Source organism: Pan paniscus, chromosome 6 (genome assembly GCF_029289425.2).
Source record: "Pan paniscus chromosome 6, NHGRI_mPanPan1-v2.0_pri, whole genome shotgun sequence".
Taxonomy (NCBI): Eukaryota; Metazoa; Chordata; class Mammalia; order Primates; family Hominidae; genus Pan; species Pan paniscus.
In genome coordinates, this window is record NC_073255.2 from 154405563 (window position 1) to 154421751 (window position 16189).

Here is a 16189-nt window from a genome sequence, read left to right on the forward strand (position 1 = left end):
ATCTGTTGGTGGTGGTGATTATGGGGAAAAGGGTACTTTCAAAACTTGCTAATATAAATATAATTCTTTTGGTTGTTTTGTAAAGGAACCTGACAATATCTTTTAAAAATAAAGAAAACGCATACTTTTGACCTAGCCATCCCATTCATGAGGGTATGTCTTAGAAAAATAAGATCACAAAATCATAGAGATTTATGTGCAATGATATTGTTGGTAGGTCATTTTTATGAGGAGGGGTGTGGATAGTAAATGCCAGGGTAAATCACATAGCATCTAATAAACGTATTTATGAACTACAAAAGCTTACACTTTCAGTCTAGTCTAGTCCAGACTGCAAATAAATGTGAGCAAGTGAATTCAAGCACAGAAGTGCTTGAAGGCAGGTTTCATAAATCTACTTTCTTACAGTATCCTGATATTGACTTATTGAGAAGGTTACTGTGGGGTTGATTATTAAAATATTTATGTATCTAGGTATTTTTCATTCAGTAGTATGTTATTCAATTAGCAACAAGTGTGGGGATTTAAAGATATTCTTGTTTGTTTTTACTGCTGAAACATATTCTAGTGGAAATTTCAAATAAACGATTAGTCATCCTAAAAGCAAGATACATTTTCTCAGAAAAGACAAGGTAAAGAACTTGTATATCCTCCCTCAATTCATTTATAAGGTAATAAGATGAATAAAAATATCATAGTACAATTTAGCAATGTAAAATAAAATTAATTGGTCATCTCTAGTGTGGTCGTGCTTGGAAGGTGAAAGAAGCCAAGATCTTGTCTGGGAACATCATGTCTACCTTGACCTCACCCTTAAGAATCCTAGCCTTTAGTTTAAAATCACATGGCTACATACATACCAACTTCAACAATAGTACATCTGGCAAGGTCATGCAAACCTGGGACTTGAGCTTCTGATTCTAAGTCCAGTGCTTTTTGTGTACATCATCTCTTGTACATACCTTATGATGATATGCTAATAAAAGCTACGTGATCAGGCCTTAAAAATCTGCTTTTTTTTTGTAATGGTAGAATGGGGCATATTATCACATCAGGTAAACACTCTATTCAAGGATAAATGGAAATGAATGTCATATATAGATCATTGATAAATATCTCATTACAAAATTATGAGAGTTACCAATGTTTGAGTGTATATTATGGGCCAGCCCTTTATATTAAATTACTTCAAATTTTTACAACTGTTAAAGGAAGATATTATTATACCCATTTTATAGATGGACAAGTTAGGGCCAGAAAAGACTTCCTCAAAGCTGTTAGTCCAGTAATGGAGACAGGGCTAAAAAACAGGTCATTTTGCTCTTTGACTAATGTTACTACTCATGTTTTGTATTTTGTTTAAAGTTTTATTTTATTTTACTTTATTTATTTTTTGAGACAAGATCTTACTCTGTCACCCAGGCTGGAGTGCAATGGAGTGATCACGGTTCATTGCAGCCTTGACCTCCTGGGCTCAAGCGATCCTCCCACCTCTCAATCTCCAGAGTAGCTAGGACTACTACAGGTGTGTGCCACCATACCTGGCTAAATTTTGCATTTTTTGTGGGGACAGGGTTTCACTATGTTGCCCAGGCTGGTCTTGAACTCCTGGGCTCAAGCGATTCACCTGCCTTGACCTCCCAAAGTGCCAGTATTACAGGCTTGAGCCACCATGTCCAGCCAAGTTTTATTTTAGAATTAAAAAAAATTCCACTTGGATTGTTACATTTTATCTCATTGCTTTATATTTATAGAATTACTTTATAAATGCCACTTTCTTAATTTTCATAGCTAGCACTCTTTATGAAACATAAACTATTATTTGACCCAGGTTTTTGTTAGAGGAATTGAGTCAGAGAGCTGTTAAGTAACTGAGATTTCACAATAAGCCAGACAGACCAGGGTTCAAATTCTGGGTCTCACATTATCCAATTCAATATTCCAGCTTTGTTACTTATTGAGCAACCACTACAAGCATAGTTTACATGACATCTGATAGCTCTCAAAATGAATTTTACAAACATAATTCAGATTTCAACTCAGCAGTGACTCAGGAGAAAGGACACTTGGATGCATTTCTTTATGGCATTTTTCCCAGGGTACACGCAACCTGGAAGATCTCCCAAGTATGGGGGAAGGTTTCACCCTGAGGAATCCCATTCCCTCTAATCTGGGACAAGGGGGAGGAGAGTACTGTCTCTTATCAGCCATCTCCCCAGGGAGGCCTGGGCCCTCCTGGAATGCATACCATGGCTTACTGACTCAAAGTGTTGAAAAGACCAGGCACTGGGAAACGCAACACTACTCTTAAAATAAAAAAAGAATCAGAGTAGCTTGTGGTTATAATTGAAATGGACAGAGTAACATGGTACCAAGAAACTATTAGCAATTCCTTCCCTAAATCCCTCATTTTCTTAAAGCATTTTCTCCTTTTCCTCAACAAGCTTTAAGTTGGATTTGAAGAATGATAAGACTAAAAGGAGGGCTGTTTCTGGTCTTTGGAGGAATTTGATATTCCATTCGATCTGAGTGTGCAAAGCCTGAGTTCACATGAATTCTTCTGATCTCTTTCTCTAATATTTTTTCACCTTATTCATATGGGAAAGATGGAGGGGAATACTTTATTTCCATTCTCCCTCCTCCTATTTCCTTGACTTGTTTAAAATATAAATGTTATAGACACCTAAGATAGAAATTTGACTGAAACAGCCTCTTAATTATTGTCTTAAAAAATTGGTATAATGAAATTGCATTTGTAGTCTTTGGACATTTAAATCCAGAAGGGATATTTTCTTTTTCTTTTTTAAAAATTTAATTCAATAGTTTTTGGGCTACAGGCGGTTTTTGGTTACATGGATAAGTGCTTTAGTGGTGATTTCTGAGATTTTGATATACCCATCACCTGAGCAGTGTGCACTGTACCCAATATGTAGTCTTTTATCCCCCCCCACCCCACCCTTCCTTTATCGTCCCCAAAGCACATTATATAATTATTATGCCTTTGCGGCCTCATCGCTTAGCTCCCACTTGTAAGTGAGAACATGCGATATTTGGTTTTCCATTCCTGAGTTACTTCATTTAGAATAAATTGTCTCTAGCTCCATTCAAGTTGCTGCAAAGGCCATTATTTCATTCCGTTTTTTGGCTGAATAGTATTCCATGGTGTATATATGCCACATTTTCTTTATCCACTTGTTGATTGATAGGCATTTAGGTTGGACCCATATTTTCGCAATTATGAATTGTACTGCTGTAAACATGAGTGTGCTTTTTTTTTTCCCCATATAATGACTTCTTTTCCTCTGGGTAGATACCCAGCAGTGGGACTGCTGGATTGAATGGTAGTTCTCCTTTTAGTTCTTTAAGGAATCTCCATACTGTTTTCTACAGTGGTTGTACTAGTTTACAACCCCACCAGCAGTGTAAAACTGTTCCATTTTCAGCACATCCATGCCAACATCTATTATTTTTTGACTTTTTAATTGTGGCTATTCTTGCAGGAGTAAGATGGTATCTCATTGTGGTTTTAATTTGCATTTCCCTGATAATCAGTGATGTTGAGCATTTTTTCCTGTGTTTGTTATTTGTTTGTATATCTTGAGAATTATCTATTCTGTCCTTTGCCCACTTTTTGATGGAATTATTTGTTTTTTTTTCTTGCTGATTTGAGTTCCTTGTAGATCCTGGATACTAGTCCTTTATCGGATGCATAGTTTATGAATATTCTTTCCCACTCTGTAGGTTGTCTGTTTACCATGCTAATTATTTATTTTGCTGTGCAAAAGCTTTTCAGTTTAATTATTTCCCATATATTTATTTTTGTTTCTGTTTTATTTGCTTTTGGGATCTTAGTCATGAACTTTTTACCTAAACCAATGACTATAAGAATTTTTCCAATGTTATCTTCTAGAATGCTTATGTTTTCTGGTCTTAGATTTAAGTCTTTGATTCATCTTGAGTTAATTTTTGTATAAGGTGAGCATTGAGGATCCAGTTTCATTCTTCTACATGTGGCTTGCCAGTTTTCCCAGCACCATTTATTAGATAGGGTATCCTGTCCCCACTTTATGTTTTTGTATGCTTTGTCAAAGATCAGTTGACTTTAAGTATTTGGCTTTATTTCTGGGTTCTCTATTCTGTTCCATTGTCTACTTGCCTATTTGTGTACCAGTACCAGGCTGTTTTAGTAACTATAGCCTTGTAGTATAATTTGAAGTCGGGTAATATGATGCCTCCAGATTTGTTCTTTTTGCTTAGTATTCCTTTAGCTATGTGGACTCTTTTTTAGTTCCATATGAATTTTAGGATTTTTTTCTAGTTCTGTGAAGAATTATGATGATATTTTGATGGGAATTGTATTGAATTTGTAGATTGCTTTTGGCAGTATGGTCATTTTCATAGTATTGATTCTACCCATCCATGAGCATGGGATGTGTTTCCATTTGTTTGTGTCACCTGTGATTTCTTTGAGCAGCATTTTGTAGTTTTCCTTGTAGAGATCTTTAACCTCCTTGGTTAAGTATATTTTCATGTATTTTAGTTTTTGTTTTGTTTTGTTTTGTTTTTGCAGCTGTTGTAAAAGGGATTGAGTTCTTGATTTGATTCTCAGCTTGGTTGTTGTCAGCAGGGACATTTTCTAAAGTATAGACTGTAGTTCCTTATCTTCTATCTGTTTCTTACTGTCCCCTTCAGTATTCTTGTCCTTTTTTCCCGCTATTATCTTTTTGACTTTTTAATATGTAGATATCTACTTCTACTTCTGACAATTTTTGCTTCTCCAATTTTCTTTCTTTTTCTCCTCTGCACACATTTATTTATTTTCTTCTATGTACTTTATTTTTAACTTAATATTTGATTAACTTCCCTTCCCTGTCTCTTTTCCTTCTTTCCATAAATCTTCATTAATTGCCTGCACTGGGCTAGGATTCTATACTCTCTAAATCAATAATCTATTTTCTATAGTCAACTGTGTTATAATCGTACTGTCAAGATAACTACTTATTTTTAATACTTAAAAATATTTTGAAATTTTAACCAATTTAATTAATACAATGTTGAGTTCAAATTTGAAAAAAACAATGGAAAACTGTAATAATTCTAGCAACCTCCTGCTTTTTAATAACGTATTAGAAAATTTGCCTCTTTTTCAAAAGCCTACAGTGAATCTATTCATACAAGGCAAAAGCAAACCATTCTCTTCATTCTCTTTTTTTCTCCAAAAGATTTAAGTGTTTTTTGTTTGTTTGTTTTGTTTTGTTTTTTAGATATTGAGTCTTGCTCTGTCATCCAGGCTGCAGTGCAGTGGTGTGATCATAGCTTGCTGTAGCCTCGAATTCCTGGGTTCAAGCAATCCTCCTGCCTCACCCTCCTGAGTAGCTGGGGCTACAGGTGCATGCTATCATGCCCAGCTAATTTAAAAGAAAAAAAATTGTGTAGAGATGGGTCTTGCTATGTTGCCCAGGCTGGTCTCAAACTTCCAATCTCAAGCATTTCTCCCACCCAGCATCCTGAAGTGCTGAGATTATTAGTGAGCCACTATGCCCAACCAGATTTAGTTTTTAAAAAGAGAATACGATTTGAAAAAGGAAAAATGTGAGGCAGGAGAGAAGAAATACACACACGAGCTGTTTTGTAATTGCTGTAAAACTGAAATCTTCAGCCTCACTAAAGGAGCACTTGCATGAACACCTCTAAATTACCTTATTACCTTCTAAATTAGGTGTGAAGTCTAACTTCTAAATTATGAGTGAAATCCACTGCAATTCTTGTTATTTGGATGGAATCCTAGGTATGTGGTCCAGTTCATGAGTTGAACAAAAGCATGCTCATTTAGGCCAGGTAGAAAGAAATAAAGACCTATGTTTTACATGTCTCATAACCACTGAAGGTCCTTCTCATAAGCAGTGCTTATGGGTATTAACGACCTCTCTATATTTTACTTCTCCTGTGCCTAAGTAGCCGAGTCCACTGAGTCCTACTACATCTCCTCCAACATGTCAGCATTTTTTTCACAGGCCTTTTGTTACTCTAGATCAGAAATGTTGATAGCAACAGTTCCTTGAGGGCAGCAGCTAGCATGATTCCAGCCAACAGGAACCACCAAATGGTTCTTAATATAAATTACTACTTATTAATCTATTTACTTTGTGCATTTGGAGTTTTGCAATGTGAAGTCCTATTTATGTCCATATGGTAGATAAATGGAACAAATGAATAACAGAAGTAACCATTTTGACACTTTAGATATAGATAATATTGGATTATTTCTGGATTGTGAAAGAAGAAGGAAGAAGCATATGGAAGAGAAGTTTTAGTAGAGGGGAGGAAGGAGGAGGTGGAAACGAATGTACAAGGATGGGAGGAGAAAAGGGAGAGAGCCTTTTTTTTTTTTTTAAGGCGAGAGTTTACTACCTATCTAACTCTTCACAGTCTTGAAGTCTCAGACAAAATCCCATTGGTTTGAAAGCCTCTAGGCTATTCTATCTATTGCATACTTCTGTTATGTACAAAATTAATTTGCCAATTAATTGTGAACTGTTTTATAAACTATCTTAAAATGGTTAGTTAAATCTTTGGGATAGTATGTAGCTTTCTCCAGGATTATGACTTACCTTCTAAATTAGACATACAATGCCTAGGAGTCAAGGACTATTTTGCATAAATTCCAGTCTTCTTTTACAATGCCTAGAATGATTGTTACCACAGAAATATTCATTACCTGGGAGAAAGGATGACAGGAGGGGCAGAATGAATGGAGAGAGGTCATGAGAATGAGGTGCTGAGGATGGACGAGGAAGAAAGCTGTTTTAGTTGGGAGGATAGGTGACAGAAGCATGGAAAGGAATTGCCTTGGACCCATGGAAGCCCAGTGAAGATACTTAGATCCTGCAGGGGTGTGAATAATGTTCTTTTAGTTTCTCTTCTTAGGAGGTTTGTTCATTTTGGGAGATTTCTTTTGAAAAGAGTGAACTTACATTGGAGAAAAGTACATTTTAGTATGTTGATAACATTTGAATTTGTAAAATGGACCTATGGATGATCTACACATATTTACATACCCATAAATATACACATATTTTAATTTTTGGTATTTTATAATTATTATTTAATGATCATTCATGACATTTTAAAAATTACAGAAAAATTTACATCTAAAATTTCAGCAATGTTGTTTTTGACCAACTAAATAAATTGCATTTGAAATAATGGACATGCAATGTTCAAAATTTCAACTGTGGTTAAAGCAATAGTGTGATATATGATTACATTAGAAGGAAGATGTGCCTTTCAAATTCAGATTGAGCATACTAAAAGTGACTCTCTAATTTTCTATTTTTGGTAATAGGACATCTCCAAGTTTGCAGAGAAAGACAATATAGTTCTTGGAGAAGGTGGAATCACACTGAGTGGAGGTCAACGAGCAAGAATTTCTTTAGCAAGGTGAATAACTAATTATTGGTCTAGCAAGCATTTGCTGTAAATGTCATTCATGTAAAAAAATTACAGACATTTCCCTATTGCTTTATATTCTGTTTCTGGAATTGAAAAAATCCTGGGGTTTTATGGCTAGTGGGTTAAGAATCACATTTAAGAACTATAAATAATGGTATAATATCCAGATTTGGTAGAGATTATGGTTACTCAGAATCTGTGCCCGTATCTTGGTGTCAGTGTATTTGTTTGCCTCCTAGTATAGTTTACTACAAATGGAAAACTCTAGGATTCTGCATAATACTGGACAGAGAAGATGTAAATATCTGTTAGTTCCATCATAGACCCTGCCACTCCAATGTACACACCAGCTTTAGGCTTCTTGGTATAGATAAACATACATTTTCAAAATTTTTCATCATAATTTTCATAACAAAATAGGAAGGCAAATGATGTCACTTGGCTTAAAATCTATAATATTTAAAATAAACAGGACAAATGCATTAACATTGTTGGGGGAGGAGGTCCCTTAGTAGAAAGACTCTTGGTCCAAGCATTTTAAAGCTGTCAAAGAGATGTAAATATAGATAATGTATGTCAAGGAGAGAGCTTTGTGGTTAAACTGTAACTTTCAGTTTAAACAATTATTGGTGACTCTGATGTCAAATGTTTCTCAAGCTTTATCTGAACAAAATTCTTCTCACTTTGTTGCCAAAGTCATTAACAAGAAATCACATTGACTCATTGATGTTTTGGCTCCTTTCCCTTCCTTTCCGTTGCTTTCCAAAAGCTGAGACAGGAAACTAACCCTAACTGAGTGCCTGCAATTGCCTGGTAGTATTCTAGTCATGTGTGTACTTCTGTGTGTATGTAATCCCCTTACAGCTCTGCAAAGTAAGAATTGTTCTCCCTGCTTTACAGAAGAGATCATAAGATAATTGAGGCTGTTAGATGTTAACTTGCCAAAAGCCATACAGGAAAATGGTAGAGTCACAATTTGAACCAGGTCCTTTTGATTCTTTACATTAAACCATGCTTTGATCTTGGAAATACACTGTAAGGCAATAAATCAATAGATACGGATAATTCACAGGCTTCTAAATAAATGGAAGCTGATTGTTTTTATCTGTGAGCCAAAGTAAGACTTATTCTAAGCATTCCACAAATTTAGATGAGATAGAGTATATGGCTTCTAGACATCCAACATAGAACTGAGTTTGTGTTATCAGTTTAAGATTTGGTTTTGCTGTAAGGTGCACACACTTTGAGGAACTAAAAATAATTGTCTATTCTTATTCTGATCAGAATGTGTAATGTGTTGTCCAGTTTTGGATGATGAATTTCTTATTTCTAATCTCATAAGAAACTTGTCATAGATGTGAGGGAGAGAATTAAGAACAGAGTGTGGGGAAGAAACTGTGTACATTTTGATGGGATCCATTATGTAGCTCTTGCATACTGTCTTCAAAAATAAGTTACACTATAAAGGTTGTTTTAGACTTTTAAAGTTTTGCTATTGGTTTTTTAAAAAAATTTTAAATTGGCTTTAAAAATTTCTTAATTGTGTGCTGAATACAATTTTCTTTATTACAGAAGTACCAACAATTACATGTATAAACAGAGAATCCTATGTACTTGAGATATAAGTAAGGTTACTAACAATCACACCTGAAAAATTTAAATGTTATGAAGAAATTATCTCATTTCTATTAATATGGGAACTGTGTCTTCATCTTTATTACTGTTCTAAGGTCAACTCAATGTAGATTTTACTTGCTTATAGTTTCATATTTTAGCTAAATAGTAAAATAATATGGATATACATTTTGTTGTGACTTACTCATACTTTCCTTATTTGGAACTTTTATGAATATGATATAGAGACTGAAACTACAAGGAACAAAATGCAATATCAATTATACAGTTGTGGCAGCACTGCTATCAATTTGTTGATAGTGGTTAACACTTAGAAAAACATTTTAAAAATAATTTCACATAAGTAATGTAATTTATTAGCTGTCTCTGACATTTTACAGTTTGGAATAGTTTATTTTCTTTTTGGTGTCCTCACCAAAACCCAACATCTTCAAGGGCAGGAACTGTATAATTTTTGCCATTGTATTTTGAGCATATAGCATGGTACTTGCCTCTAAATAGATACTATTGTTAAAATATTTTTTAAGGTAATATTTTAAAGTGTATGCTATGGTACAGTTCAGTTTGTGACTTTTGCTAGTTTATGCCACTTACAGTTAGCAAAATCACTTCAGCAGTTCTTGGAATGTTGTGAAAAGTGATAAAAATCTTCTGCAACTTATTCCTTTATTCCTCATTTAAAATAATCTACCATAGTAAAAACATGTATAAAAGTGCTACTTCTGCACCACTTTTGAGAATAGTGTTATTTCAGTGAATCGATGTGGTGACCATATTGTAATGCATGTAGTGAACTGTTTAAGGCAAATCATCTACACTAAAAGACCAGGAAATAGAGAGGAAATGTAATTTAATTTCCATTTTCTTTTTAGAGCAGTATACAAAGATGCTGATTTGTATTTATTAGACTCTCCTTTTGGATACCTAGATGTTTTAACAGAAAAAGAAATATTTGAAAGGTATGTTCTTTGAATACCTTACTTATAATGCTCATGCTAAAATAAAAGAAAGACAGACTGTCCCATCATAGATTGCATTTTACCTCTTGAGAAATATGTTCACCATTGTTGGTATGGCAGAATGTAGCATGGTATTAACTCAAATCTGATCTGCCCTACTGGGCCAGGATTCAAGATTACTTCCATTAAAACCTTTTCTCACCGCCTCGTGCTAAACCAGTTTCTCTCATTGCTATACTGTTATAGCAATTGCTATCTATGTAGTTTTTGCAGTATCATTGCCTTGTGATATATATTACTTTAATTATTATTATACTTAACATTTTTATTTACTTTTTGTGTTAGTATTTTATTCTGTCTTCTCCTTAGATAGTAACCTTCTTAAGAAAATATATATGCTAAGTGTTTTACTGGTTTAATATAGGTGAATGCTTAGACTACTCATCTACCTCAATACTTCCTTGGAGATCTCCTCCTCAGTCACACAGAGCTCAGGACTTATATTTCCTTGGAACTCCTGTTAGGGTCCAATGTACATGAAATTCCCTAGACAGACAGACAGTCAGTTATATGGCTTGATTTCAAAGTTTCAAAATGATTTAATGGACTATCAAGTAGTTTATTAGGAGAACAGTTATTATACTCTTCTAAAAATAAAGATTTTAAGCAATAAAGATGTATATGTATATAAAATGGCTGGGTTATTCCTAGAAGTACCTTTCTTAGAATTTAGTTAAATTTAATATCCAAGATACTATCTTTTCAACCCTGAGATTGTGAAAAGTAACTTCTATCAATATAAACTTTACTACATTTGTATTGTGTTAGTGTGTTACAGTATAATCTAGAACAATGTGTCTTTCTATATGATATATGACATTTTAATGCCTAAAAAAACTGATATGTCTTAGATGATTCTAGTCAGGATTTACTTCTAGAATAGATTAAAATTCTATTTGAGGAGAGTCAAATTAATTATCGAATTCTCAGTTGTTATTATTGCTGTTTTATTTTTAGTGAAACAGATTAGTCTTAATGTAAACACTTGAGAAATAAATTGGTGGTCAACCTAAAATGTAAAAAAGAAATTAATAGAAAATTTAAAGAGCAACAAAGCTCTGACATTTAAAAGAAATGAAGTACAAATCTCTAGGGACCTTAAAGATCATCTAATAATTTCCTCATTTTCTAGATAAATAAACTGAGAGACCCAGAGGATAAATGATTTGCTCAAAGTCAAATATCTACTTAATATAGGAAATTTAATTTCATTCTCAGTCTGTTAACATGCAACTTTTCAATATAGCGTGTTATTTCATGCTATCAGAATTCACAAGGTACCAATTTAATTACTACAGAGTACTTATAGAATCATTTAAAATATAATAAAATTGTATGATAGAGATTATATGCAATAAAACATTAACAAAATGCTAAAATACGAGACATATTGCAATAAAGTATTTATAAAATTGATATTTATATCTTTTTATATCTTAAAGCTGTGTCTGTAAACTGATGGCTAACAAAACTAGGATTTTGGTCACTTCTAAAATGGAACATTTAAAGAAAGCTGACAAAATATTAATTTTGCATGAAGGTAGCAGCTATTTTTATGGGACATTTTCAGAACTCCAAAATCTACGGCCAGACTTTAGCTCAAAACTCATGGGATGTGATTCTTTCGACCAATTTAGTGCAGAAAGAAGAAATTCAATCCTAACTGAGACCTTACGCCGTTTCTCATTAGAAGGAGATGCTCCTGTCTCCTGGACAGAAACAAAAAAACAATCTTTTAAACAGACTGGAGAGTTTGGGGAAAAAAGGAAGAATTCTATTCTCAATCCAATCAACTCTATACGAAAATTTTCCATTGTGCAAAAGACTCCCTTACAAATGAATGGCATCGAAGAGGATTCTGATGAGCCTTTAGAGAGAAGGCTGTCCTTAGTACCAGATTCTGAGCAGGGAGAGGCGATACTGCCTCGCATCAGCGTGATCAGCACTGGCCCCACGCTTCAGGCACGAAGGAGGCAGTCTGTTCTGAACCTGATGACACACTCAGTTAACCAAGGTCAGAACATTCACCGAAAGACAACAGCATCCACACGAAAAGTGTCACTGGCCCCTCAGGCAAACTTGACTGAACTGGATATATATTCAAGAAGGTTATCTCAAGAAACTGGCTTGGAAATAAGTGAAGAAATTAACGAAGAAGACTTAAAGGTAGGTATACATCGCTTGGGGGTATTTCACCCCACAGAGTGCAATTGAGTAGAATGCAATATGTAGCATGTAACAAAATTTACTAAAATCATAGGATTAGGATAAGGTGTATCTTAAAACTCAGAAAGTATGAAGTTCATTAATTATACAAGCAACGTTAAAATGTAAAATAACAAATGATTTCTTTTTGCAATGGACATATCTCTTCTCATAAAATGGGAAAGGATTTAGTTTTCGGTCCTCTACTAAGCCAGTGATAACTGTGACTATAAGTTAGAAAGCATTTGCTTTATTACCATCTTGAACCCTCTGTGGGAAGAGATGCAGTATAAATAACTGTATAAATAAATAGTAGCTTTCATTATTTATAGCTCGCAAAATAATCTGTATGGAAATAGCATATATAAGGTATATAAACATTTAGCCTCTTGATAGGACTAACTCACATTCTGGTTTGTATATCAGTCTTGCCTGAATTTAGCTAGTGTGGGCTTTTTTTTATCTTGTGAGTTTGCTTTATACATTGGGTTTCTGAAAAGATTTCTTTTAGAGAATGTATATAAGCTTAACATGTACTAGTGCCAATCTTCAGACAGAAATTTTGTTCTATTACGTTTTAAGAATAAAAGCATTTTATTTTTAAAACAGGAAATAATATGAAAAGGAGAGTTTTTGTTGTTTTAGTAGAAAACTTAATGCCTTGGATGAAATGAGCCATGGGCAGGGTTGTAATGAATTGATATGTTTAATAGTATAGATCATTTGTGAATAATGTGACCTTTGACAAGACACAAGCCATTAACATCTGTAGGCAGAAGTTTCCTTCTTTGTAAAATGAGGGAATAAAATAGATCCCTAAAGTGTGTAATTTTAGTATTTCTATACTTTATGAAGGTTTCCTAAATGATAATTCATCTATATAGTGTTTTTTTGTGTGTTTGTTTGTTTGAGATGGAGTCTCGCTCTGTCACCTAGGCTGGAGTGCAATGGTGCAACCTCGGCTCACTTCAACCTCTGCCTCCTGGGTTCAAGCTAATCTCCTGCCTCAGCCTCCTGAGTAGCTGAGATTACAGGCATGCACCACCATGCCGAGCTAATTTTTGTATTTTTAGTAGAGAAGGGGTTTCATCATGTTGGCCAGGCTGGTCTTGAACTCCTGACCTTGTGATCCACCCACCTCAGCCTCCCAAAGTGCTGGGATTACAGGCATGTGCCACCACGTCCAGCCTGAGCTACTGCGCCCAGCCCATCTATATAGTTTAATATCAATCTAAATGAATTTCTCAATCCTGAGCCTAAAAATTTAGTTGTAAAGAATGATATCCTTGACTAATAATAGTTTCTATTAATGGATTGCATCTAGTGCTAGGTGGCATATATTTAGTCCCCACAACTACCCTGGAAGGTATTTAAAATTTTTCACATTTGCAGATAAGGAAACTAAAGTTCAGAGTTCAGCAACATGCTTGAATTCAAGCGGCTCCTAGGATGTTAATGGTGGAGGTTGGTTTCAAATCCAGATCTGTCTGACTCAAAAAATGCATACTCCTAACCAGTGCACTATATCCCAATTCCATAGGAGCCCTTCTTTGTGATTCATAGCACTTTCCCATGAGTTTTGTTGATTTTGTGAGAAACAAAACTCTTTTACCTTTGGACTGTCTGGAATCTCTCTTTTTCAAATTTTTGAAATGTATTTCTATGCCAAAAGACAAAGATTTCTAGAGGAATATGCCTAGGATGAGAATTATGTAATTTAAATCACAGCTGGAAAGAGAGAAAGTCCTAAGTTACTAAGAAATGTTCAAACACAAATGGGCTTTCAGTCTATTGGAAGACTTTTATAGCTAGAAGTATACTGAACTGTACTTGTCCATGGACCCCTGAAGAAACAGGTTAAATCAAAGAGAGTTCTGGGAAACTTCATTTAGATGGTATCATTCATTTGATAAAAGGTATGCCACTGTTAAGCCTTTAATGGTAAAATTGTCCAATAATAATACAGTTATATAATCAGTGATACATTTTTAGAATTTTGAAAAATTATGATGTTTCTCATTTTTAATAAAGCTGTGTTGCTCCGGTAGACATTATTCTGGCTATAGAATGACATCATACATGGCATTTATAATGATTTATATTTGTTAAAATACACTTAGATTCAAGTAATACTATTCTTTTATTTTCATATATTAAAAATAAAACCACAATGGTGGCATGAAACTGTACTGTCTTATTGTAATAGCCATAATTCTTTTATTCAGGAGTGCTTTTTTGATGATATGGAGAGCATACCAGCAGTGACTACATGGAACACATACCTTCGATATATTACTGTCCACAAGAGCTTAATTTTTGTGCTAATTTGGTGCTTAGTGATTTTTCTGGCAGAGGTAAGAATGTTCTATTGTAAAGTATTACTGGATTTAAAGTTAAATTAAGATAGTTTGGGGATGTATACATATATATGCACACACATAAATATGTATATATAGACATACATGTATACATGTATAAGTATGCATATATACACACATATATCACTATATGTATATATGTATATATTACATATATTTGTGATTTTACAGTATATAATGGTATAGATTCATATAGTTCTTAGCTTCTGAAAAGTCAACAAGTAGAACCACTACTGATATTTTATTATTTCATATTACATATAAAATATATTTAAATACAAATATAAGAAGAGTTTTTAATAGCTTTTTAATAATAAAGGTTAAGAGATTCAAAAGCTCAAAGTAGAAGGCTTTTATTTGGATTGAAATTAAACAATTAGAATCACTGTTGATATTTTATTATTTCATATTACATATAAAATATATTTAAATATAAAGATAAGAGTTTTTAATAGATTTTATAATAAATGTTAAGAGATTAAAAAACTGAAAATAGAAGGCTTTTATTTGGATTGAAATTAAAGGCCAGGCATGGTGGTTCATGCCTGTAATCCCAGAATTTTAGGAGACTGAGGGGGGAGGATTGCTTGAGCCCAGGGGTCAAGACCAGCCTGGGCAACACAGTGAGACACCGTATCTACAAAATAATTAAAAAATTAGCTGGGCATGGTGGTGTGTGCCTGTATGCTACCATTAACTAAGGAGGCTGAGGTGGGAGAATCGCTTGAGCCTGGGAGGTCAAGGCTGCCCTGAGCTGTGATTGTGCCATTGCATTCCAGCCTGGGTGCCAGAGAGAGACCCTATCTCTAAATAAATAAATAAGTAAATAAATAAACAGCAACAACAAAAACACTCAAAGCAAATCTGTACTAAATTTTGAATTCATTCTGAGAGGTGACAGCATGCTGGCAGTCCTCGCAGCCCTCGCTTGCTCTCGGGGCCTCCTTGACCTTGACGCCCACTCTGGCTGTGCGTGAGGAGCCCTTCAGCCCTCCGCTGCACTGTGGGAGCCCCTTTCTGGGCTGGCCAAGGCCAAAGCCGGCTCCCTCAGCTTGCGGGGAGGTGTGGAGGGAGAGGTGCTGGGGGAACTGGGGCTGCAGGTGCCCTTGTGGGCCAGCGCGAGTTCTGGGTGGGCGTGGGCTCGGCAGGCCCCGCACTCGGAGCAGCCGGCCGGCCCCGCGAGCCCCAGGCAGTGAGGGGCTTAGCACCTGGGCCAGCAGCTGCTGTGCTCGATTTCTCACTGGGCCTTAGCTGCCTCCCTGCGGGGCAGGGCTCGGGACCTGCAGCCTGCCATGCCTGAGCCTCCCCTCCACCTGCCGCTGCAGTGGGCTCCTGCGTGGCCCAAGCCTCCTGACGAGCACTGCCCCCGCTCCATGGCGCCCAGTCCCATAGACCGCCCAAGGGCTGAGGAGTGCGGGTGCAGGGCGCGGGGCTGGGAGGCAGCTCCACCTGCAGCCCCAGTGCGGGATCCACTGGGTGAAGCCAGCTGGGCTTCTGAGT

At 35.4% G+C, this 16189-nt stretch overlaps 1 protein-coding gene across 1 annotated transcript in view; it reads left to right on the forward strand.

Annotated features, from left to right (window-relative positions):
* Nucleotides 1–16189, forward strand: part of CFTR (CF transmembrane conductance regulator) — a 183372-nt gene that overhangs the window by 96067 nt on the left and 71116 nt on the right. Inside the window, exons 13-16 of the mRNA XM_055114832.2 lie at nucleotides 7346–7440; nucleotides 9960–10046; nucleotides 11549–12272; nucleotides 14537–14665. Coding sequence (XP_054970807.1) covers nucleotides 7346–7440; nucleotides 9960–10046; nucleotides 11549–12272; nucleotides 14537–14665 — 1035 coding nt within the window. The remainder of the gene's footprint in view (nucleotides 1–7345; nucleotides 7441–9959; nucleotides 10047–11548; nucleotides 12273–14536; nucleotides 14666–16189) is intronic.